The 26,453-nt window shown below is 43.7% G+C and overlaps 1 protein-coding gene across 3 annotated transcripts in view; it reads left to right on the top strand.

Moving 5' to 3' along the window:
• Window positions 1-25,029, top strand: part of ARC3 (GTP binding protein) — a 56,362-nt gene extending 31,333 nt beyond the window's left edge. The window contains exons 5-15 of one of the 3 annotated variants that reach the window (XM_086510853.1): window positions 11,391-11,439; window positions 11,727-11,839; window positions 11,972-12,043; window positions 21,370-21,480; window positions 21,562-21,743; window positions 22,806-23,173; window positions 23,264-23,913; window positions 23,999-24,100; window positions 24,277-24,414; window positions 24,494-24,657; window positions 24,728-25,029. In XM_086510853.1, coding sequence (XP_086366979.1) covers window positions 11,391-11,439; window positions 11,727-11,839; window positions 11,972-12,043; window positions 21,370-21,480; window positions 21,562-21,743; window positions 22,806-23,173; window positions 23,264-23,913; window positions 23,999-24,100; window positions 24,277-24,414; window positions 24,494-24,657; window positions 24,728-24,797 — 2,019 coding nt within the window. In that variant the 3' untranslated portion in view covers window positions 24,798-25,029. Of the gene's footprint in view, window positions 1-11,390; window positions 11,440-11,726; window positions 11,840-11,967; window positions 12,044-21,369; window positions 21,481-21,561; window positions 21,744-22,805; window positions 23,914-23,998; window positions 24,101-24,276; window positions 24,415-24,493; window positions 24,658-24,727 lie in introns of all 3 variants that reach the window. The other 2 variants (XM_086510852.1, XM_086510854.1) reach the window with 2 other exon arrangements.
• The last annotated feature ends 1,424 nt before the right edge of the window (window positions 25,030-26,453 follow it).

Below are 26,453 nucleotides of genomic sequence, written 5' to 3' on the forward strand. Positions count from 1 at the left end.
AGTCACCGACTAGTAACTGCTGGAACTAATGGTAAATCTGCTATGTAGAAGCCGCTTCCAGAGCCAGGTTCCCACCATCTACACGGTGCTTGGGCTGGATTCTGGTTGGGTAGGTGGTGGGCCTCTCCCCCTCACGCGGCACAGTGGCGAGAGTGCCTTCAATTTGCATTGGATGGCTTCGAGGGCAAGATCTTGGAGCTCATAATGCTTGGCCATGGCATCTTTCAGGTATAGCTTTCAGATGCGCGCTGTTGCGAGTCTCCCTACAGTCGCTCTCCTATTGTGGCTGGGATTCGGCCGGAGGTTTTAGAGCTTTGGACTCCAAACTTCTACATTGAGGAGTTTGATTGCCAACAACAGATCCCTTGTTTTCCTGTCACTCTTTTCTTTCCATCGCTCCAGTCCATCCTTCAGGTTGTCTTACTAGTGTAGCTGCTAAGTGGAGCTTGGTTATACGAGGTTCACTGGCTATGAAGATTGGCTCATCACAGATACATGTATACATACTTGGAGGCGACCATTTCCCAAATACAACACAACTTCGAGATCCCATTACAGAGCGGTTCTGCTAGAGAGGTTTGTGGTTATTGGTCGCTTGGATCAGTGCCTCAGGTGCCATGAGTTTGGGCACTTGGCGAGAGATTTGCCTACCCACCCTCCTTGCCACCCCGGGCCACAACACCTCTACCTCAGGACGCCGCGGGGGGTTGGCACAAGGCCACTTGCCGTCGTACCTTTTGGCGGCCACATCATCCTGTAGCACCACACCGACCACCTCGACAACCCTTGTCCCCGGGAGTTCACAGGTTTTAGCTACTCCGTCGAATCAGCCATTGCAGTACATTCCCTCTACTTTGCGGCATCCACCCAGGGCTCCACAGGTATCTAGGCCCACCATCACAATTGCTGCCTCACACTTAGCCATGGAGATTGATTTTCCACTTCTACCATCCTTACTAGCACTTGCTTCCCTTTCTGCCTTCACTGATTGATGCTCCAATGTCACCACCCCTACACGTCGTTCCCTCATCCTCTCCACCTCTTCTATGTGCTCCTCATGTTCCTCTATCCTTCATAGCTAGTGTTATAGCAGCTTGGCAATTCTCTAGAGCTGAGCACAATGGTGATAACATAGATCCATTATTAGTCCGGTTGTACATTTTGCGACGTGCGCAAAAAGGCGTGCTCATTCCTAGGTAGTAGGCAGAGTCCCATGCTCTCCTTCTCCCTACCTTTTACTGGCATGGAGACATGGACAAAGGTTTCAGTCATGGATTTTGTTCTTTGCAGTACTTTGCTAGCTATCCAAACTTGGGTAGGTTGCATTTCATCCTGCATTGCTATAGACAGACTTGCACAGAGTATGAGGGCCATACAATGACTACATACAAAGGACAATTACTGTTTACTGCTGGTTCTGTCTGTGGACCACACTACCCCGACTCCTAGAACCATGCAAGTATGGTCGGAGTTGGCAGTAGTTTCCACACTACGATGCTCTCTAGACTACTTCAGCTCTTGGTTTATAGTTGCTTGCTCCTTTGTTCTAGGACAGCTCCTTCGACCACCACCACATGACGAGGATGTGCTTTCATTAGCTCTTGTTCCGCAGCTTCGGCCATGGATCAAGAGTGCTTGACGTTCGGCCTTATTCTTGTAGCTTTGACACTGTTGATGTATGCCTTTTAGGTTTCGGGTTCATCATTGGTTATCACATGGATTTACATTTTGTTACTTGGAACATCAATGGATTGCATCACACTAGCATCAATGGCCGTTGACACAGTTGATGTTCATCATTGGTTTTCACATGGATTTACATATTGTCACTTGGAATGTCGATGGATTGCATGACACTAGCATCAATGGCTCAAGAGAGAATTTGCTTTGCAAAGATTTGCGCTCATGTAGATCGAGATGTGGATATACTTCTTGTGCAGGAGCACAAGCTATGTATGGACAATTATTGTAGATGTGGCAAGTTGTTACTTGGGATTCTCTCACATTTTGGGAACGTGCAATAGGCCAACAATATTCTAGCAGTGGTGTATGCATTTCTGCGGGACCCCGTTGTCGACATTGCGTATGTGACCATGGCACATTGGTACATGGTAGAGCGATGTGGATTATTCTAGAGATTGGTGACTCTTTGGTAGTGTGATGTGTATCTATGCCCCCACTGCACCTCAAGAGAGAGCTAAGTTTTGGCAACAGATTGTGGATGTATTGCCTACTGGGGATTTATGGATGATTTCAACAATGTCGAGACCTTTGAGGATTGCTGTGCAATTCAGCCTCCTTCTCCACCATTTGTTGAGACACGGGAGAGAGATGCTTGGGAGAGATTCCTTTTAGCGCTTTCAGGTACAAATGCCTCACATGTCCCTTCCTTGATCACACTCCGCAATCACTGCAATTTTCGTGGGGTTTCAGGAGGCAGTGAGGTCGCTTACTGGAGTGGTTCGAAAGATTTTACATAGGCACTTGGGCAACATCTCATGGTGGGACAATTACGATTTGGCCTCCTAGAGTACTCTCTGATCATGCCCCAGTTTGTTTGCATTTGAGATTTGAGACTTCCTCTATGCCTAGATGAGGTTCACACATCCCCGACTTGGTATTCTAGGATGGTCCTTTGTCTCAAACGAGTAAGTATGTTTGGTCGCACACTAGTTTTGCAGGTCCAACGACCTTTTTGGCTACATGCATCAATGGGTCTTCTCAAGCTTGTTGATGGACAACTGCAGAGAGGTGACGAGCTCTATTCTACAGAGAACAAGAGTTACAAGATGGATTAGGATGCATCTGCCGTCAGTTTGAGGAGTTTTCAGGAGATCAATTTTTGGGTGAGCGCAAAGTTGACACTAGAGAGACTCTTAGTCACACTCAGAGTGAGAAATCTGAATTTGGCTATCATGCTTTGGTTTTGACATGGATATCCTAGGCGGCTAGGATGAATAAGGATTTCTTTGCACATTTTAGGGACCATCCCAAGGGACTTCTATTAGGGCCTTACGAGATTCTCTAGACAGGTTGCACACAAATCCTCATAAGGTCCTTGACATAGCTTCAAATTATTTCGAGCGTTTGTTTACTGCAGATCAGCTGACTGATGATATTTTGCATCTCAGAGAGGAGGTTTGGCCTCATGTTCAACCTGTGGTTACAAAGGTTATGTGTCACACTTTACTGGCCCCTTTCACTTTGCAGGAGATGCGTGATGTAGTGGTTGGCCTCGTGATGGTGCCTCTTGTCTTGGAGAGGACGGCTGTCTTGATAGTTTTTCTTACAGTTTTGGGATGTACTCAGCCCTGTTATGCCTTTTGGCTTTGTGTTTGGGACTCATTTCTCTTATACCAGGAGATGCATCATCCCTCGGACAGTGGAGGCCGATTAGTTTTATGTCTTGCATGTACAGATCTTCACTTGCATGGTTAGTCTGCGTTTGAGACCTTTTATGCCAATGCCCGACCTCATCTATGCTTCTCAGACAGGTTTTGTGCTGGATCGATGCATTTTGACAACATCTTCACATTCTATGAGGCAATTGAGTGGGCTCGTGAGTCAGGATAGCCGATAACTATCATGCTTCTTGATTTTGAGAAGGCTTATGATAGAGTAGATCGGGGTTTCTTGGAGGGCATTATCCAAAGAATGGGTTCCCCCTTACAGTGGATCAAGGGTGTAGTTGCATTATATTGTATTGCCTCCAGTGCCATCACAATTAGAGGCCACATTAGAAGGAGTTTTCCTTTGTGTCTTGTTTAGTCCGACTGCAATTTCCCTTGGCATCGTGCTTCTTTCTTGTTTTCGTCGAGGCCATGTCACTCTTCTTGCACTGCAGGACGCCACAATTGAGAGATTTAGCTATGCCTTTGGATGGCTCGCCACATTTATTAGTTCAGGAGTATGCAGATGCCACTATGCTCTTTGTACGCTATGGCACATACGCTTTGGACAGTCTACGGGATGCTCTCTCTACCTTTTGCTTTGCCAGTGGTGTGCTCATCAACTAACACAAGTCTTTTGGTTTTCTTGTAGGTTTTGATGAGGACATTCAATGGGGTGTGTAGGATAATTTCACTTGGCTACCCAGAGGATAGACTTGTAGGTATTCATGTTGGCATTGAAGTGTGTGTTGAGTAGCAATTTGAGCCCGTTTTACACTCTATTAGGAGGAAACGTTGCCATTGGTCTTCCTTGCGTTTGTCTTTGCCTGGAAGAGCCCTTGTGGTCACTCAGGTTCTTCTTGCAACAGCTTTGTTCACCACATCCTGAATGACTGCTCACTTTGGCATCATGGCAAGATTGAAGCGCCTAGTGCACAAGTTTCGCGGGGCGGCTTCGATGGCTCCATTGACACAATTCATTGGGACCTAGAGAGGAGGGGGGACTTGAGAAATATTGATTCAAAGATGCAAAGCAAGGCATTGCTTGCCAAGCTCATTGTACGAGGATTGTTTCCTTGGGCCGAGCGGTGGAAACAGTTTTTGCACCATGCTTTGTCATGTCTCTCTCCTCGTTTGGATCGAAAGATCTTGCCAATGCTTGGCGCCGGACCATGCGATTCATCTTCACAAATGCACCTTTTGATATGGCTCAATTGTCACCTTTCATGTGCTGCTTGTTGCGAATTTGAAAGGAATTGCGCCTTGCTTTGATTCAACATCCACCTTCTTGTGTAGAGGAGGTAGCAAGGCAACCACTAGTTTGGAATACATTTGTGACAGATTCACAGGGGGGTCAGCTAGGCGAGAGGACACACATTGACGGGGTGTCACGTGACACATCCCAACCCTATGTGTCCGTGGACAAGCTACACCACAACAGGGTTCAGTCAGTTTAGATTAGCAGTGATCTGGCACTTTTGTGAGTCTATTCGTAGACCGTGCATGCCCAGTCACTTAGCATAGATGCATATCCTCCGTTTGCACACAGATGGATCATCGGAATTCCCATCAGAATCCATTAGCATCAGTTAGGGGAATTTTTCAGTGCATTTAGCCTATTTTTCTATTTTTGGTTATTTTCACTTATTATTAAGTGACTTTCCAACAAGAGTAGGTAGGGCAATTTTGCTAACTTAATATATAAGCAAACCCAAGTTAGCACTAAATGGCAGAAGAGGCAGCAGGAGCACCTTGCTCAACAGGCAACTTCTCAGCAGAACCTTGGTGGATTCCCTTCAAGCAAGATCCCAAGCCTTGGCGTTTTCTCCAAGCAGCAAATTCCTATCCCTAGCGCTTTTAACAGCATTCATCGCCGAAAAGCCAAGCCCTTGGCGTTTTTGCATCAGATTGTCGCCGGAAAGACAATCACATGCCTGGCGTTTTTCACATGCCCAGCATTTTTGGAAATGCAAGATCAGCTAGCTTTTTTGGTCAACCTCAGTCTCTAGCGTTTTGGATTTCAGCAGTAGCAAAAACGCAGAATTCAGCAGTTGGATTCTCGCAGTTTTCAGCCTATGACACAGTAGCAGATCAGCGCCTAGACGGTTGCAGATGTTCCCCCATTTTCAGCTATAAAAACACAGCCAAAACAGTCATTTTCAGCCACCGAAACAGTCCCAAAAATCAGCAGTTAGAAGATCTCAGATTTCAGCCACCAAGTCGTCGTCGTCATCACCGTCGTCGTCATCGGCATAGTCCCAGTTGCATCAGTCCATTGCATACGCATTGTACACCTTTGTGCAATCAAAGTAGACCACTCTCGCCGACGAGAGTGGGGCCTTCGGAGGAGGGTTTTACAACCTCTCGGGTGTCGTATTTCTTCTCTCTCCTTCTCTCAGTCTCATTCACTTGCACGCACAATATCCACTCACTTTGTTCGTGATCATAGCACTCTCCATAAGACGGAAAGCTCTCTCTTTCCCTAAGAACTAAAAGGAACCTTGAGAAATAAAGATCACTAATCTTGAGAAAATACAACATTCATTCCGTTGCACCTTACATTGGTATTAGAGCTTTGGAAGTGTTCTGCATTACTCAAGGAAAGAACCATAAGAACCACAAGATTTTTTTTTGCTTGTTGTGATCGCACGAACCCAAGTTTACTTGGGTGTGGCGATTCCTAATCGTGTTTTGTTGAAGAGTGACAGGAATCCCAAGAAAGAGGGGCTTGTCCAGCCTCCCCTTGTGTCTCTTTTCACTCATTGAGAGCGGACCGTGCACTCAGCGGCCGGCCAATCGACGTGAGGTGGGAAAAAGCAACCTTGGTGTGAGCGCAAGGCCGCCAAGGGGTGCGCCCGCAGAAAGGAGTAGAACTCGAGTGAAGAGAAGATCCTTCTCCAACGCGATTTGCAAGCGAAAGAACCCCTCAAGAACCTCAAGAACCCAAGATTCTCACGAATCGAGGACCTCAAGAACCTCAAGATCCACAAGAACCTCAAGATCCACAAGAACCCAAGTTCCTCGTGAACTTAAGAACCCAAGACCCGCAAGAACCCAAGTTCCTCGTGGACTTAAGAACCCAAGAACCCAAGACCCCAAGAACCCACAAGACCCCACGACTTCAGAATGGTCATCACTCGAAGCGGAATGGATACTTCGCTTGGAGGTGATGAGCATGAGAGAGGCGAAGAAGAATTTTCCACACCAGGAGGTTTTTCTGACCCTTCCCCATCTACGACAAGGATTGCACTAACTCCTATGGAGGAGGCTTTCGACAAAAGGATGATGGACAGGAAGTTAGAAAGTGAAGAAAGAATCGCAGCCATCGAGCGTAAGTACCAAGAAGGAATGGTAGCCATAGCGCGTGAGAATGAGCAAGCACGCTTGGAAGCCAAGGCAAGAGAAGCATAATTTGATTGAGAGAACAAAGCAAGACACGCAGAATTTTATCGCGAGAACAAAGCGCGAATGCAAGAGATGTTGCGACTCTTCTCTCAAGTGTCGACACCAATGTAAGAAATTCGGGAAAAGAAGACTCTCTTAGTCTCTTCTTCTCCAAAGCATGACACACAAGATTTGCATGATTGTGTGAAGCATGATAATGATTTGATTGACAATGATTTGCATAATGATTTGGATGACAATGACAAGCATGATGATTTGCATGATCAAGATGTGATTTCTCACAAGCATGATGATTTGCATGATCAAGATAGGATTTCTCCCAAGCATGATGAGTTGCATGAAGATGATGTGATTGTTCACAAGGATGATATGTTAGTTGATGCTTTCTCTAGCGAAGCTAACCTCGTTGTAGATTCGCGCAGTCACGAAGATCTGATCTTGGCTTTCGAGTCGAGGTCCAAAGAACCCCCACAGGATGATTCGATCATTCAGGACGAACTGATCTTGGCTCTCAAGCCTTGGTCCAAAGAACCTTCACATGAAGTATTATGTGTTCGCATGATTGATACGCACGCATTGTTCGAGTGTTTCATTCGTCAAGGTTTCCTGTATTTTAGTCAGCATTGTTATGTGATCCCTTTTCCTAGGCATGACATATTGTATGTTGAGCACGTTTCTCTCATGGATGAGCACGAATGTATGCGGATTGTGCATGAAAAGCTGAAAAGTTTGTATGTCAAGAAGTCACATTTCATGTCTCTTCCTTGGCATGACACAGTTTCCGAAAGAGCACATGATGTGAATGTAGGTGCTGACCTCCTGATCCACTGTGGGGTGGTATTAAACACCATAACCTTGGTTTTACCAAGGTTGACAGACAAACTACTTTCGTGGGCAAACCTATGCAAAGCATCCAATTGACGTTGCATTCCCTCTGGAGATTCGGAGATCAAAACTATATCATCAGCATATAACAAAAGTGGAATCCATGTCCCTGCCAACAGTGCACCTCTATCACCATCGCTCTCAATGTAGTCAGAAACCTCATCCACATACATACCGAAAAGAGTAGGAGAGAGCGGGCAGCCCTGCTTCACCCCAATAGTGGAGTGAACCGGTGTAGAAAGTCCCTCAGGGGTTCGTACATGCCCTACTACTGATCTGTACAATGCCATGATCCCCCAAATAAGCTCTGTGGGTACTCCCATTTCCTGTAATCTGCGCATCAATCTAGCTTTGGGTACTGTGTCAAAAGCTTTGCGGAAGTCCACAAAGCTACAATAGATCCGTCTCCCATGAGATGTGCCCTCCTCGATGATGGCCTTGAGTGTCAAGATATGGTCAAGAGTAGAGAAGCCTCTCCTGAACCCTGCTTGCCCAGCTGCACGCATTCCTTCCCTCTCTGCCCATCTACTCAGCTGCTGCTCAAGAATGGATGCATACAACCGTGCCAGTGTGTGTCCAATCATGATAGTGCGATAATTCCTAGGCTCCATGGGGTCTTCTGACTTGAAGATAGGTACGATCGTAGATAGGCTCCAAGTGTCCGGTAGGCCCTCACACATGGCACGGTTAAACATAACTGCTAGAAGCTCTGCTAGTAGGTCTTTGGCATGCATGAAATGCTCCGCGACTAAGCCATCATGATCATATGCTCTCCCGGTCCTCATCCTGTCAATAGCTTTCTTCACCATCTCAGCGATGAAAAAAGCACATGTGTGTGGGCATGGATCGGGGGGGTTGGAAAGGGACGGCTGTCCAGGTATTGTGTACAAAGATGATGCGTACTGACCCCAGGTTTCTGTGGAGGAAATAGCAGGGGGGGGACTGCTCATGAAAGAGCCGCCACGCCTCATGGGAGTCCTAACTCAAGAATAGCTGGTATAGATCCTGCTCGAGTCGAGCCAAGAAAGCCCTCTTCTTCCGCCGCACTAGGCGTCGGAAGTGTATCTGTGACTGTCTGTGAGTGACGTCCCCCGAAAGCACCTCCCTTTGAAGTATGGCTCTAGTCTGGCGGCACTCCTCATCGTACTAGGTGTTCCGAGGCATCCCTGATCGACGGCTCTGCTCAGGCTGGGTGTGTGGGTATGCCTCTGTTGCTGCATCATGTAATGTCTGTGTCAGTATAGTAGTTAGCTCCTCCAGAGGTCACCCCGGGTCCTCAGTGCATAGGCGTCTATAGATCCCGTCTATGTATACAAAATCCGTCTCCCGTGTGAAGGTGTAGCGAGTAGGGGCTGCTACCCATGGCCTGTGTGCTACACTGAAGTGGAAGGAGATGGTCATCGACACCAGAGCATGATCCATTGCCACCCCGACCGGTCTAGGCCCAACTGTGAGATCCTGGATACTAGAGATGAGATCCGGCTGTGCCATGACATAGTCCACTTTGTGGCTCCATGTCTGTGTGGGAAGCATGTAAAACCTCCCACAACAGGACATCTCTGTAGGCCATTCAAGATGGCCAATCCATGTGCGGTGCCCATGTCTATCAGGTGTTGCCCATACTCAGTATATTCCACATCGTGTGATAGTCTAGACAGGCTCGTCTCTACAACATCTAGCTCTCTTAGCATCTCCTCTGAAGTATCATAAAACATTGCCTGGTGATGGGCAGTCCTAGCATTGAAGTCCCCCAGGATGATAATGTCACCATCTCTAGAGAACTCCCATATGTCATCATTCAAAATAGAGAAAGGGGATTGTGCTCTGGGTGATGCATAAACTGATGTACTCGTGGGAAAGCAGCAAATAGCAAGGTAGAGATATCTGCCTGTCTCTGCTTTCAATCTCACCCACATGTACCTAGCTTGCTCATCCCTGCGGGCTATATGTATCAATGGCTGCAGATCCTCTCAAAATAACACTGCCACTCCCCCCGAGCCTCGTCCTGTGTGCTCTGAGCGTGTCTCCTGTCTGTAAGCTGTCTCCCACCTGTATCCACTGATGTGAGGCATGGATTGCCCAGGGGCCTGGTGTGTCTCAAAGTAAAAGATGATGTCTCTTCTAGTAAAGCTATCCTCAAAAGCACCCACATCAAGACACATAGATCCATTACAGTTCCAGGCAGCCACTTTGAGTGTGGTCCCATAAGTCTCGCACTGTCATGTGGAGCGTCGCTCTAGTATTACTACTTTTTCATCTCGGTAAAAGGCAATCTTGCCTTTTCCCCTTGCCGCTCTAGTCTCCGGCATTACTTCTTGCATATGAGCGATCTGCGAGAGGGTGAGATCATCCCCGAGAAAGATGCCAGTCTCTTTAAGAGTTGGTCTTTTCTTCAAGAAGGAATTCTTCGCTTCCATGGAGGGAAAACGGAGGATGAGTGCTCTTTCTTTTGAGGTTTCCCCACTGCTTCCATTTTTCTTTATGTTGCCCACTCTCCATGCTCTTGTGTGCGTCGGCTCATGAACCCCATCAAGGCTGTGAGTTCTTTTACCTCTTCGTCCACATTGCCTTTGTCTTTAAGACCGTAAATTCTCACATGTAAAGCGCTCACCCGTCTTCTTTGCTCCTCCTCTAGTGTCTGATTAATGATAGTGGGTGTGGACGTGGGCGTTATCGCCTTGCCTTTTCCTTTCTTGGCCACCTTGATCCATTTCTCGGCTGTGTCCGCCTTTTGTTGAGTTTTGGTAAGAACATCCACCCAAGAAGTCGTCATTTCTTTGTGTTGCTCTTCTCCCTCTTTGATGGCCCGTACTTGCTCCTTGATCGTGTTGATTTCTTCGATTACTAAGGGTTGCAGTTCGCCCTCTTCCAGTGTGTTTCTTGATCGCGCTTCGGCGAGATCTTTCTTGAGTGACACAATCTCTTCATCTTGAGTCGTCACTCGGTCTTCCAGCGTATTTATCTTGCTCTCTTGGACCAGCACGCGTCCTTCGAGCATGTTTATTGTGCCCAAGAGATTGCGGTTCATCTTGGTAATGGTCTCCGTCATTTCCTCTTTGCACTTTTGAATGGCATCCTCTAGGGGGTCGGCTTTATCGTTCAGCTTCCTTATGCTTGATCGCCGTCCGAAAAAGAGCCACTAAACGCACGTGTGCATCCACACTAGCAGCGGGCGTGGTAGCTGGGCGAGTGGGGGAACGCGAGGAGGTATGGCAAGGGAGGGGCAGCGATAGAGTACGGAGAAGAGAGAGAGAGAGAGAGAGAGAGAGAGAGAGAGAGAGAGAGAGAGAGAGAGAGAGAGAGAGAGAGAGAGAGAGAGAGAAGCAGCACGATAAGAGTTAAAAGTTAAAAAACGATAGAGTTAAAAATATAGAGAGTTAAGAGAGTTTAGTAGGTTAAAAAGCGATAGAGAGATGGAGCGGGGGGGGCAGCGCAATAGGCGATAGAGAGCAGCACGATAAGAGTTAAAAGTTAAAAAACGATAGAGTTAAAAATATAGAGAGTTAAGAGAGTTTAGTAGATTAAAAAGCGATAGAGAGAGGGAGCGGGGGGGGGGGCAGCGCGATAGGCGATAGAGAGAGGGAGCGGGGGTGCAGCGCGCGGGGGGCAAAATATTAAAATATGAGAAATGTTCTAAAGGTACAATGTAGGGATGACAGGCTACAAATATAGTGTGCTCTTTTGTCCTAATGGTTTTTCTTTGGCTTGCAGGTAGAGGAGTTTGCAGAAAGTTTATTGGACCGCATTGATATGTGTCTTGGTATGCATATTGAAACTTTCTTGAATGTCTAAGCAAGCATTGCCTCTACTACTATGTAGAAAGATGCTCAACGTAGAGGTCCTTAAACAGCAGGTGTTTGCATTTCCAGTGTTTCCATGTTTTTGTATCTGGGGCTTAATTGCCAGGTCTTCTTATGTGTGGAAACTGTTTGTATGGATATCTTGTTTTAAAAGTGTGTGATAAGGCAGTGAAGATATGAAAATGTAGCACTTTTATATGTGGTTAAAATGAGATCACCTAATAGAAGGCCATCTTCCTTTCGACAGTTTTTGAACTTGATGTCCTTTTTAAACGAGAGAAAGTGACGTTAGCAGAGGCTTTGCGAGTTGCTGACAGCACAGTTCTCTATGCCATCAAGGCTGTTTCGGATATGGTTCTGGTAAGCTTTAAATCATCGTAGGTACTGGGTTAGTTGCATATTTTGTAATTTTTGCAGAGGATACCTATTACATTTATAGGCAGTTCATGGGATTGCTATTGACTGCATATGGTGTCCTGCTTTCGAAGCCAGGGCGATCAACTCAAAGTTTGTGATGCTCCTCCAGAAGGGTTGCGGGAAATCTCGAATTCTGAGATCCTTTCTGTAAGTTGCAATATATTAGACCCCTTCACTCTTTTCTTCTTGGCACACCCTCTCATGTATGTGAAGCTGATACTTACGGTTATCAGATGCTTCTGAATAATCATATGCTTGTCCTATCTGGTATGAACAATACAATAAATTCATTGCGACAGCCATTGTTTTCTTGCTTCATTTTCATTGTAAAAGTCATCATTTTCTTGCTTCTAGTTGTTAAAATATGTGGTCATCAAAATTGCTGAAGGGTGGGACTTAGTATGCCAGAAGGTGTGCTTTCATTACACATCTTCTCTGGGGAATGGAACACATGAAGTTGCTACACTAGGCACTCTTACAATTGTTTTTGCCTCTTTTGGCTGTTTCTCACATAATTGAACTCTTGTTTTCAAATTGGATAGTCTATTGTAGCACTGACTGTTTTAACTTTGGTCTAGGTTGTGCGATAAATTTTGTTATCCTCTTTGCAAGCTTATATATTTTGTGTTGGGGTTGAATCACTTTTTTTCTGTTCTAGATGCACAACATTGCATACCAGACATTATGTGTAATCATAATCCAAATGTTTTCTCCTTGTTAAGGTTTTAGTTTGGTACCTTCTATCTTGATTGCTGTACTTCAAAGCGTAATTAAACTTTCTAGAAATTCATTTTGCTGTAGTGCCACATTTATTGAGGGCCATATGCAATGGCCCTCGAATAGCTTGTTCCCACAGCCAAGGATGTTATCGTCACTATCTGGTTTGTATGGTGACCTCAAGACTTCAACAATCTACAAGTAGTGTTCCCTTTCTTCAGTGTAAAAGTTAAGCTTTGCTATCTACAATCCCTCCTTTATTTGTGCAGTTTAACTTTTCACCTATGAAGTTGGTTCTCATGGGCCATTTTGGCCTTCAAGAGATGTTAATATTTTTTTCCTTATTTCTTTGTGAACATCATGGATTATATTTTAGGGATAGCTCCTTGACAGTTAGTCTATTGCTTCCCTGCCACTTTTTTCATCTGTAAACTGAACCAGAACCACATGCATATCGCTTGATGATGCTTGATTTGAGCAGCATTTTTTTACAGTGGCACTTACTATGGAAGAACTGCTGATTGAGTTCCTAAGTTGGAATGGGCTTATGCTTTTGAATGCACAGAGTTCAATAGTTTTTTGGCCTCAACTGGAAGCCTTAAGGGGAACTATTGAAAGGCTGTCTGAAGGAGTTCTCCCATCAGGCACTGCCTGTTTTCATATCTTTTTTTTAAATGCACAAAGAAGATCCTTCCGTTAGTTTTTAAAATCTGCCGACTGGGATGCATCTCCTGTACCATGAGAGTTAACTTAGCAAAGAGGGGAGACAACGCAGTGGGAGGGGGCAAAAGCCAAACAGGTTGTTTCTAGTGCTAGTGAAGACTGTCTTCCAAAAAAGTTCTGTTAGTTTTTAAAATCTGCCCACTGGGCTACATCTCCTCTACCATGAGAGTTAACTTTGCAAAGAGGGGAGAGACTCCAAATATGTGTTACAAAGTATATACAATGGCTGCAACACAGTGGGAGGGGCAAACGCCAAACGGGTGGTGAAGACTGTGCTCCATTGTGAAAAAACGTCCTGGCAACCTCCATAGACAAATAACTACCTGGTCCTGTCTCTCGGCCCTGTCTGAGCTGGCCTGAATGCTGTCATATTACTCTCTGTGTGTATCAGCTCAAGCCAGAAAGCTCAAAGTGGCACTGCAGCGAGCTGCCATTGAAGACACAAAAACAGGAGCCCTTCTTATGAACCAGAGGCTGAGGCTACTGATCGGCTCCCATCTAAGGTCTTTCCTAAATTCATATTGCTGGAGAGAAGTCATGCATAGGGCACTGCTGAGGTGGCCCTGTGGAGCCGGCTGTCCTGCTTGGTCTCATAGCAATTTGCTGGCTTTGAGCTAGCTGACCATGCCGCTGATCCCCAAGTGAAGACCTTGTCTGGGAGGATGGAGGCCATCATATGAAGAATGCTGATGCAAGCGTGCCATGCGGCTTGCAGGCAATCCCATAAGCAGTGTCACTGAGTCTCCGTTGGATGCCCACACAAAGGGCAAACTGAGGGGTCTCCACTATATGCAAGCCAAACCTCCACCGCTCCCGCTCTTTGTGCAACGAGCCAATGAAAAACAGTAACTGTTTGAGCCTGGGATCAACTCTGAGTCGTGACCAGGAATCACAGAGTGTATCCTCGGTGATGCCTGTCGTTGTCAGTGCTAAGCAGTTGCTAGTATGGCCTCTCGCCTAGCCATCAAGGTGTGACGGCCCATTCAGGCAGTGCACTGAAAGAAAGAAACCCGAGGATGGTAGGGGGGCGTAGGAATCCCTCCACAATTACTCCCAATGGTCCCATTGTATGCATGCTAGAGGCTGTGCGCTCGAAAGCCCACAAATTCTAGCCTCTTCTAATTATCTCCTCAAGAGTAGGATCTTTAATCCATTGACACTCTGCCACTGCAGGAACTCAAATCCTCTGGAAAGTGTACTCGGGCAGACTCGCACTGTATTTGAGAGTGTCACCCGATAGTGTCGCCCCTCCTCCGTTACCTCCAGAAATCTCCCCCATCTAGACATCCTCTGGTCGGCTACAAAACCAAATCCACTTTCCAGAAGTCTGGACAGACCAGCAGCCATGGGGCCCTGAGGTGACAGTGACCAACGAAATGGAATTTTAGGGGCGTGGAATATAAACACAGCTGTTTCTGATCCTAGGGAACGTCGAAATGTTTTGAAAAGGATTAGAGAGCAAACAAAACCAATAGTAAAATTGCCACCCCAATTGAGGGATTTATAAAAAAATGTGAGAAGCAAAAAAGGAACAAAACATGCTTTTTGTGCTTGAAAATCAAATCTAATTTAGCCTTAAATTTCTACACAGACTATTCTTCATGTTTGCACACATGTTTTTACGTGTGACAGGCTTTGCCAACGGTTGGCCAATACATGGTCAACACCAATCAAACCTATCAAATTTTTGGTCAAAGTGCCCTCTTATGGCTAGGGTTATCTAGTACATTTTAAGATAGTACGGGCCTATGGTGCATTTTAAAACCATACACGATGCCAAACCTGAAAGATTATCATGTATAAATCTCTTATTCTAAAAGCATCTATCAGTTCCAGGACTTTATCAACCAACAATGATCCTCTTGAACTGATCGTAGAGTGTCACGAGCCATTATATATATATATGCCAGTTTCTTTCCCTTGTTTTCTATTTAATTTTTGGGACCTTCTTGTTGAAATCACAAATGCCCGGACATTGCATGGCCAGTGTGAAACGGCCATTGGCCGAGAGTTTCCCCGCAAGAGTCACGGCCAGACATCCACGAGATGATTGGGCCAAGCAACATTGGAATCTGACGAGTAAAGAAGTGGCTAGGCTCTGTTAAAAGTTATTTAGCCCCTCGGCAGGACTTTACAAGTTGGTGGGTACTAGGAATTAAACCAAAAGGAGCAAACTGGACACATGGTAGTAGGAGAGCAACCTGTAGGTCAATACTCAGTTCTAGAAGTCTCTCTCATGAGGGGGTGCTCATTTTTTAGTGGGGGCTTATTTTTGAACTTCATTGTGCTTCACAGTGTGTGTGTGTGTGTGTGAGTAGTGGGTTCAAGTGCTCACAACTTTAATGGAAAGCTTGCCTTCTCCCTTGTCTCATGCAGCGCGATGATTTGCTCTTGCGCATCTCTCTCTCCCCTTTGCACATATGGTAATGCCCCACTAGTAGGGCTTCTTAGATGACCATGTACAATTCTGGGGGTTTTATGTGCATCTGCCAAGGCAAGAGCCTTTTGTACAGGAAGAACTGGATTAGCTAATTGCTAATCCCCTTCAAGTACGCACAATTCCATCGCGAAGGAATGCAAAAACGGAGAGTTTTCTTGCGTGAAAACTCGTCTGATTTATAGGGGAGCTGTCCCATTGCGTGCGGGAGCTTTTGAGATAGGCGTAGATGTGTTTGCTCCGCTCAAAATGATGTGAAATAGAAAATTACAGCTTGTTGTGTTTTTCTGCAGGTTTAGGGTTTCGCACGGTAAGGCAAGAGAAGCCTCGGGAAAACCTTGGGTGCTTGTACAAGACAATTTAGAGAGATTTCCTGCGAGGAATCTCGTCTAATGAAAAGGGCAAGTGACCCTACAGGTGCAGGAACTTGAGGGCTACCTATAGGAATTGGAGTGTAAAGCAGAGAATTACAGCTTGCTGTAATTTTTTGTAGGTTTAGGGTTTTGGCTAGTTTTGATGCCTACAGGTCCCAGGAGCTTCTGGGAAGCTAGGGAATCACCGAACAGATGTTTTGGTGCAAATTGGGGGCCAAAAATAGAGAATTCAGCATGCTATAATTTCTCGTCAGGTTTTGTAAAGTGCTCTTAAGTGCGTGGAAAGTCAATGTTTACTTTGGATTTTGCCTATGGAGACTTCTACTGTGGTTATGCTGCCAAAATCGGGTTAGAGTAGGGGAATTTCAGCGCGATAAAAGTGGGACAGCTTGTAGAAGTTTACAGGTTTTTCTCAAGTGTAATAAGAATAAAGAAATAGCGAAAGGGGTGTCAGGCTTTGGGGCCAACAGGGTGTCGTTGTCTGCTTGGGAGTGCTCTAGCTACCGAGCCTTGGTTTGTTTGAAGCGTTGAATTCCTGTCACAGGTTTCTTTGTGTTGTAAAGTTAAAGAGAGTAATTATCGGGTGAAAGCTAAAGTCTACCGCCCTACGGGCCGATTTCAAAGGGTTTGTCTAGTTCTACTTGTGAAGCTTCCTTTTCTCTATGCTAGTTTAGTTGTTGTCAAGCGCTCTACTGCCATAGCCACTTGTTCACATTCTCGCTTTGCTTTCAATTTTTCCGGTTTAGCTTTTCTGAGATTTATGTTGAGTTCTAATGGACATGCCAGCTTTTTTAGTTTAATTTAAGTTATGATTTCTTTCCTCACCACTTTTTTGATTCGTGGCTTCCTTAGCTTGAGCTCTCGTTATGTCACAAGTTTGTGACGTGGCATGCCCAACTTAAAAGATTGGATGAGAGGACTTGAGGGTTAAAGTTTAAAACTCTTAACCGTGATCAGCTTGAAGAGCTTGGCCGAGGGGCCTAAACCCTAAAGACTTTGAAGACCAAAAATTGTGTGAAACTGTTGACGTGGCACTCTGGCTGAAAACGCGAAAATCCTTGTTGACATGGCATCAGCGTACAAAAACTTGGCTTTGGGGGCTAGTTTTCGTTTTGTTTTTAGAGCCAGTGCTTTCGGGGATTATGTGCTTTTGGATGAGAAGCTTTTGGGGCTTTGCTTTTGGGCATCCCTTGTATTGTTAGCAATCAATAAAGAAATACTAGAAAGGGCACCAGCCAATGCATCTCGGATAGAACTCCAGCGTTTTGTGTCGACTCTCCTCGTCTCTCTCTCTCTCTCTCTCTCTCTCTCTCTCCCTCTCTCCCCTTGTTCAAGTTCAGTTCAGTTGTTTGCAGTTTTCTCACGTGCGTTGCTGTAGATCTTTGGCTTTTGGTGTCCAAGTCTATAACGCGTTACCACATTTATTGGAGCCATTTGTTGAGAATTTGACCTACTTGAACAACGAAGAATTTCTATCATGTTCATTGGTGTTCTTCTCAAAATAATGTATTATTAATGAGGTTTTTTCTCAGCTAGTGTTTCTTAATTTAATGTAGAAGTTTATGGAGTTGGCGTGATGCCTTGTCTCCTCTTTCCAACTTACGCACATGCAGACATGTTGCGGGATTGTTCCATGTGGATCTCCTTAACTCGTTCCCCACTCAACTCTCACCTTCCTGGCTGCCGCGGACTCCCCCTCCACTTTTATACGACTTGGTGGGATACTCCTCTTGAATAATGGGGAGTGGCTACTTAGGAGTTAGGTAGCATTAATGTGCCACGTACTCTCTCTCTTTTCTTTTTTTCCTATCCTGCACATATCAAACCTGCTACTAAGCAAGAATCGACAGCGCATGGATTTGCGGTTGTTTCCCCTACTTCGGACCGACGACGTGTCGATGGGTACCTTTTGCATACCCAAGCTAATCTAAACTTTTTAGGAGAGTAGCTAATCTAATAATTTTGGAGTGTAGGTTCTTTAACACTTGTAAAACATATTCAATGCTTACATTATGTGTTGTTTTTTTTAGATGATGCATGTGAGAATTTTAGTCTTACTTAAAGAGGTTTAGTGTAGCTGCAATCCGACCTTGAAGATTGAAGATTTAATTTATCCATAGACTCATTTGTTAGCCTGTTGTATAGGATAATTGGAATAAATTCTCATTTTAACTATATGATACAAAAATAATTTGAATGCAGAAAATGTCTTGTGCAATGATGTCTAGAGCTAAATGACTTTTGAACATAGTGTTCTTGTGTCTAAGTAATTTATACAACAACATACACAATTTAAAAGCAAAGTCTTCTCAGGCAAATGTGTGGGTTGGGACACTGGCTTTGGAGTACGTTTTGTTTTAGGTCTCCTAACACATCCACTGTTGTAATTCCACCTTAGGTTGACATGTGTTAGGCGGATTGGACAAAGGCCTTGGACGGGATTTCTATTCACAATCATTTAGTCCTTTGACTTGACTGGTTTCATAAAATGGAAGTTATCAATTTCACTTCCTTTTGTTAGATTTCATGTCTAAATGTGATGTCCTCTTCCTACTTAGGAAAAGGGCTGTTCGAATGAGGGTCGTGTACAACCCAAAATAAGAGTCAAAATCATGGATAACAATATAAAAGTCTTAATTGAACCTCCTATACACAAAAATTATCTCTCTAGATTTAAGCCCTTTCTTAAAGCAGAAAGCTAAAAGTGAGAGAATTGTATACTTTGAAATTTGATAGACTTAAAGGTAATCTATAATTTTTTGGACATATGACAAGCTTTGGTCATGTCCCAAGGTTTAGGAGTCGGCTTTTGAACCTTTATCTATGACTAGCTCTTTTGTCCGCAGATGTATTAATAGATTGGAAGCTTCTCAATTAATGTATTGACTCTTCGTTGGCTCCAAAAAAGAAATCTTCTATCTTACATACGATCTTTTTCAACGATTGGGTTAAAATTTTTGCAGCTCTTTATAAGACGTGTAAGGAAGGTTGCAAGATGATCTCTGAAATGATTAACCAACTCACTGTCTTGGCCCAACAAGAGCCAAAATCATAGAGAACATTCTTAAAGCCTTAAATGAACCTTCTATACACAAAAATGCTTCCTCTATATCTGGGCCCTTCCTAAACCAGAAAGCTAAAAGCAAAAAAATTGATACTTTGAATAAATGATAAACTTACGGTTAATCTTTTACTTCTTGGATATATGGTAGACTTTGGCCCTCTCCAAAGGCTTGGAATTAGCTTCTGAATCCTTTTCCATAGCTCAACAAAAGAAATCTTCAATTTTGCGTATGATCTCTTTTGATGATAGGGTCAAAAATTTTGCGACTTGATAAGAAGCATCAAAAAAGTTGCAAAATGATCTATAAAATGATTAGCCAGCTCTCCTACCTTGGTCCAACAATATAATCAAGAACGCAGTTTCACCTTCTGCAGAGAGAAAATCAGCAAATCCTAGTAGATGACCCTCATTCAAGTAGTCCTTTGGAAGTAGTGTTTGCTCGCAAAAAAGACATCAAATTTAGGCACGAAATCTAACAGAGGAAGTGAAATTGGTAGCTTTTATTTCTTGAAACTAGTAAAGTCAAAGGACTATAATGACTATGAATAGGAACCACGTCTAAGGTCTTTGTTCGATCTTCCTAACACCAAGGAAGAATTAGCGATAATCGGTTTGTTTTAGAGATTTAAGACAAGAAATACTCTACGGCCATTGTCCAGGCCTCCTCAGTTGTGTGGAAAGACCTTCTGTTTAGATTGTGTGTGTTGCTGCATGAATTATAATACAAAAGAACTCTATGTTCAAACGATATCTGTTTTAAGACAACAAGAAAATATTTGCACCAAAACTTTATGTTTGAATCAATTTCATACAATATAGTCAGAATGAGATACATTTCAATTATCTTATACATCAGGACAACAAATGAATCTATGGATCAACTAAGTCTTCTTCTTTAAGGTCGGAAACTAAACCTCTTTAAGAAAGGATAGAATTCTCACACGCGTCGTATAAACAAGATAACAAATTCTGTTACCTTTGGATACGTTTTATCGGTGTTAAAGAACCTACCAGTTATTATCTTTGTCACACTATAGCTATGGAAATCATGGAAAGAACCTACAGTTATTATCTTTATCTTTATTTAAACAAATCATAGAAACCCAAAGAGGCAATAGCTTCCTCAAAGGATCCTACTACAATGTTTGAACAGTAATTTATTTTCATCAAAACGCTTTTAATTTTTGATTTCCATCAGAAGGCCATCACCCCTTTTGCTAGGAATCGAGTGTCTTCTTTAGATAAAGTTTTTTCCGGAATAGTTTTAATAATTCTTTTGTTCGATTTTTAATCAAGAATGTGATCACTTTCAGAAAGCACATCATCTCTTTTTAAAGCTTTTATCAAATCAGTAAGTGAAGAATATCAAGAAAGTTGCTGAAGTGATTACGAAAATGATAGTCTCTTTAAATAAAGAGAATTGGCCAGTTTCTTCACTACATTTTTAGACTAGTACAGTAAGGCCCTTGAATTAGCCTCATTACAAGATCAAAGTAGGAAACAGGTATTATCCTCAACAGACCCACCCCTTCAAACAGACCAAGTAAAACAAAAACCAGCATGCTCGAACAGTTTAGGTAAAATAACATGCTCCCAATCTCTCAGAGTAGTATCTATAGCAACTTTTTATTTGAAATAATTAATCATCAAGGAGGGGAGCGTAGCAGTAGCACATTAGAAACCCATCCATTCATATGCCCTTAAGTACATGAGTAGGTGAGAGATGCAACTGTCACGTATAGCTTAGGGTCGGTTTGAACCGGAAAAGTTCTCCATTCTTATACTAATGGATACTAGTAAGGTATCATGAACCAGATTATTGCACAGAGGTTCTACACACACACACACACACACACACACACACAATGCACGAGCTAGTGTGTGTGTGAAAAGAATACCACTACCACCTGTACCTAAGCCTGTCTATGCTCTCAAGTCAATCATGTGTACAGTCACAGCTCTTTTCATGTTTCTGATGCATGTGAAGTTGCTATTCTTCTTGATTGTCATTGCCTTTGCTATCTTATCACATATCATAACTTCCTGAGTGCACGTGGGATTGCTTGCTTTAAGTGTATAATGTTGCCTTTTCTCGGAATCCTCTTCCGTTTAAGTTGCTTCTTACTCTGTTTGTTTATTTGATCCCACAACCAAGCAGAGACTTGAGTATGCTGGAAACACATGGGCTGGGTTTGGATTAAGCTACAGCATCAAATCTGCAGTGAAACGAGCTGCATTGGAGTCGCCTTTTCTACGGGGTTTGATTCCAGTATGTGTATGTTTAATGTCTAGTTTTCACTTTTAACGAGCTATTGGCGAGTCTTTAAGAGCTGTTATACTTACATGACAGGGTGTTAAAGGAGTTGTAGTTTGCACAATTGCCAGTGCAGACGAGAAGGGCAAGCAAGACATTCAGGCTGCAGTACATGCTTTACGGTGTACCATAGGTCCAAGAGCACAACTTATTTGTACAAGTGTGAAAGAGCCACATTTAAAGAGAGGCTTGATTCTGGCTACAGTTCTTTTGACAAGGTGACACTGATGTTTTGCTTTTGTTGAGAGATTCAAGGCGTTTATGACTACAGTTCCCAACATTGAAAACAACTAACCTTAAATGATAGTCACTAAGTAGTCTCTCCTCTGGCGGTTTAACTTTGTAGAAACCTCCCTGAAGGCCTAAACATGCGGTCTGCTACATGTGCCAAGCAGACCGCATTCTGCCCTAATTGTCCAGGCAACGGTATATCTGCTAATGTCTTAAATTCCTAAGTCCATTTTACTCCTACAGTTTTATTTACCTTGAGCTGTAGAGTGTGAGAATAAACTCAAAGCTTTCCAATAGTGGCCCTCATAACAAGAGACATATATGTGTCCAGGTAATTTGGTCTTCATATGAAACTATTTCCTGCAAACTGCTGGAAGTGATCTATGTTGCCTGTGCGCTGCCGAAAGAGGTTCTATAGGGGTCAGTCCGGCATGGTGCATGAGTGAGTTCTCTTCACAACAAAATATCATGCCTGATTGATGCTCATTGTACTGAATAGTGGTACACCTGTCCACTATGGCGCGTATGAACATACCATGGGCGTCACAATGGGCCAATGCACCTTACCACCAGAAATATGTTGCATGGTTATGTGGGATGCGTTTCAGACCTCTCGTGATCACATAACCTAGCCTAGTCTTGACTCTTGTGAGCTACAAGCTGAGCTCCTACTATGGGCACCCAAAAGGGCCAGTGTGTCTTATCACCAGGAGTGTGCTGCCTGGTTACTGGGGATGCCATTTCAGACCTCGTCGAACAAGTGAATGCAGGTTGTGCGGTATGTCATCTGCCAACCTTACCCTGTTTGTCTAATTGCTTGCTTGCCTGGAATATTCTGATCTGACCAGTATGATATCTGCAGATAGGTCTAGCTCGTAGCATTCTTGGCAACTACTGCATGTAGTGGGCGGCACTAGAGTAGAGACCATTTTCCTGAGCTAAGTTGAAAACCTACAATGCTCTTGTAGCTACCTTTCTCTAATTTATGCGCACACACATTGCAATTCAACAATTGCAACTCACTAAGCAGAGCTGTGTTTGCTGTTCAGGCTTGATGATGGTGGGGGGCATGATGTTTCAAAGCAATGCACTACAGCTGCAGATTTCTCTTCACCAGGTGGTTTCTTTTCTGGAGGAAGCATGGGATACTCACAGAGCTTGAATGGACGAGAACTTCGAAGGGCTTCAATGGAGGTACCTATGGAAAGTACAGACATTCAACTCTTGGGACGGAAGCAGCAGGATGTCAGTGAACCTGTGTCTTTGAACAGCACAGATGAGGCCTTAAGTGAGCTAAATGCCGGTGATACTCAACCTCCCAATGGTACACATGAAAGTGCCGACATGCTCAGTTCTCAAAATGACGTGGTTCAGGATGGCTCTGAGGGTAGCAAAACTGCCAAAACAGCGGTGGCAGGTGAATGGTCACCAATGTTTAAGCTGGCTACTGCAGTTATTGAAAATAGAGTCCTGACTTTGTCAAGCCCTTCTGATGGTGTTGTACAAGGGTTGTTCGCAGCTGATGGAGGTACATTTGAGGAGGAAGGTGTTCTGAATGACCTTCGGAGAACTTCTATAGGCACTGTTGAGGATGACGATCTTAATGCTGGCTTAGATGGTGATTCATCGGCTGATCTTGAAGGCCAAATTGATTCTATCGAAACACAAGCAATTGCATTCGGCGAGGATGACTTAGCCTTGGAAAAAGACGTTGATGAAAGATGGAGATTCCCATCGTTGTCTACACTTGTACGTAGCAAAGAGAACTTTAATGGAGAAAAAAAAGGCATTTTTGGGTGGGAATCTGGTCCCCACTCTGCTGCTGCAGAAGCGTGGGCTCGAGCCCGGCAGCAGCTCGGAAATCTTGGAACCTTGGAAAGGAATATATCCTACAAGCTTCCCATTGGTGTAAGGAGCATCTCTGATCTTGAAAACGGCACACTAACGTATGACAGGGAGGAGAGTAGAAAACAGGATAATGTAAAACAGGCAACCTTGTTCAGCTTTGCTGCTCCACTTGGCAGGGTTCTAGCGAGTGGCTTGGAAACTGTAACAGACATTTATAATGCAGCATCTTCAAGAATTTTCAAGAAAGAAGAGGATGATGATGTGAGACAAGCCTCTTCTTTCTTGTCGGAAAGGGCTTCTTCAATGCTGGTTAGTAGTTAAGATCAGGTGTCAAATTTGTGTGTCCAACATTTGAACATATTTTAACCATCTCTCTACATGTAATGGTGATTAGGAATCGGAGAGAAGCTCCATGAAATTACCACCTATGGTGGAAATGCGATACAAGAATGGAATGTACAAAGGGCGATGTCAAGAGGGACTGCCTGAGGGGAAGGTGCTAATTTTCATGTGTTGTGATTTTGTATCTTTACTTTTCGCCCACTATCATGCTTGTAGCGGTGCCTAAACATGGCAAAGACGTTTCTTCTATTTTCACTTTAATCGTGAGAGCTAAATCATGCATATGCGTGGGATCAAATAGCTGATTGGACTATTCAATCTCACCCTCAGGGACGACTCAGCTATGAAGATGGCAGCTTCTACTATGGTCTATGGAAGCAAGGCAAAAGGGCTGGGATGGGGTCATTTTACTACGCTAATGGTGATGTATTTCAAGGCTACTGGCGGGATGATCAGAAGCATGGCAAGGTCTTTCATTTCTTTGGCTCCTGCTTTTTCACTTACCATCTCTCTGGAAGCTGAAATCTTGGCCTGTGTTTTCCTCCAGGGCTGGTTCTATTTTCACACTGGTGATAGACTTTATGCAGATTTTTGGAAAGGCAAGGCAAATGGGGAAGGGCGATATTATTCAGCTGAAGGGGATGTTTTTTTTGGATATTTCAAAGAAAACTGGAGGCATGGAGAGGCTCTTTCAATTGAGAGTGGAGTAAGGTACCATATCTTTGGCAGCCTTTGCTAGTTTTTTGTTGTTGTTCTGCACTCATGATGTGCACTGTTATAGGTGGTCGGAGATTTGGGATCAGGGCGTACTAATTTTGCATTCCCGATTTGAAGATAACGAGCGGAACTAGATTTCCTCAATCATCTTGTACTAGAAGTTCATGTTGGCACACGCTCCCTGAAATCGGCAAGTGGCATTGGAGCTACTGCGTCGGATGTTGGTGGTCAAGTCTTCAGGAAAGCTTTGCCCCTTTGTACATAATATTGACTGTGTGTATATCAATCGAGTGATGAGAAGACAGAGCAGCAGAATTCTTCTGCTTATTGTAATTTCTATTCGATAAATCATTTATATATTTATTACTTCCCAAGTAATGAACATTTACTCGTGAAATTGGCAGACTAGGACAGGCTGTTAATGTGAGGTGCTTATTCTAATTTAGAACTGAAGGTTCAAATGTTGTGATCGATTTTGAGACGGGGAAGCATAAAATGCGGTCAATCTGGAGGAAGATGAAAAGAGCTTTCTACATACTATTCGGATGAGGAAAAGTCCACAATATGGATTGTGAAGCTTCACATTCTCTTGCAATATCATGTCCAATGTGTTGTTATACAAACTTGCATTAAGCAATGGGAACCTACACAAATGGTGTCCTCCTCAGCTTTAAGGTAATGAAGAAGTAGATGCTGATACACAAGGCTTGCATCTTCATTTGGATGAAGAGGAGACATGGGAGAACTTACGCCTTACTACGCTCTCTTCATTAAGCACCAATGGCATGATCAACAAGCCGAGTGCTTGGATGCACAATTCAACTCCTCAAGGCGTAACAGTAGTCATGGGTTAGAGGAGCCGGTCTAGAGACACTCGAATTGTATGAGCCAATGTAAGGAAAGTCCAATTTTCCCAATTCAATCTCCCATTTTATTCCATGATTTTGAATCAAAATGATGCCTGGTTGATGTGAAACCTTCGAAGTACACGAGTGTCTACCTCATATGGTGGACTGTCCCAAGTTTTGGGACCCATCCTTTTATTGGTTAGAGAAGAAAGTTTATGGTCGAACATAACACTTAATATGTAACATAAGCAAAGGTCAAGCAATATGAAATTGTGTATATTTTGTTACTTTTCATTGTGGCAATTGAAGCTTCAGCATTTGATATAACACTCGCTCTTTCATGTTTATAGAGAGGAACCTCCTTCAAAAATAGTCAAGCTTTATGCACACCTTTGTGCTGATTGGTGCTACATTGCTTTGCATGTTGCAATTTGGATAAACTGCTCACTTTTGGGAGATGGCTCATCGGTATGGCATGCAAGAAAGGAAAAGACATTGTTATTTAAAAACATGAATAGTGTAAGAGTAGGATGCCACAATCATTAGCTCAAGCCCCCATACCCAAGCTAGAAATGTTTCTTAAAACTTGTAGAATTCTTGAAGCATGAGCATTGGATCCAAATGCACAATCATAACAAGTTGAAAGATGTTTCGAAAAAAAGAGGGTAGAGGAATTGATCTTTTACCTGAAAGTTACAATCATTGATAGCATGATCTCATGTAAATTGTTTTGACAAGTTTAGGAAGCATAGAATGAACATAAGACTAGATCGTGCTTCTATTCATGGCTCTATACTTAGAAACACATTTTTGTGATGAAACATATCACCAACATGAGATATGTAAACATTTCTATGATTGTTTAGCTTTATGTGCACACGGCATTCATGTCCTACTCAAACGTAGTGCTTGAAAAAAAACCTAGGTTTGGCGTAATTTCAT

This window comes from Adiantum capillus-veneris, chromosome 4 (genome assembly GCF_014529385.1).
Source record: "Adiantum capillus-veneris isolate H3 chromosome 4, ASM1452938v2, whole genome shotgun sequence".
NCBI lineage: Eukaryota > Viridiplantae > Streptophyta > Polypodiopsida > Polypodiales > Pteridaceae > Adiantum > Adiantum capillus-veneris.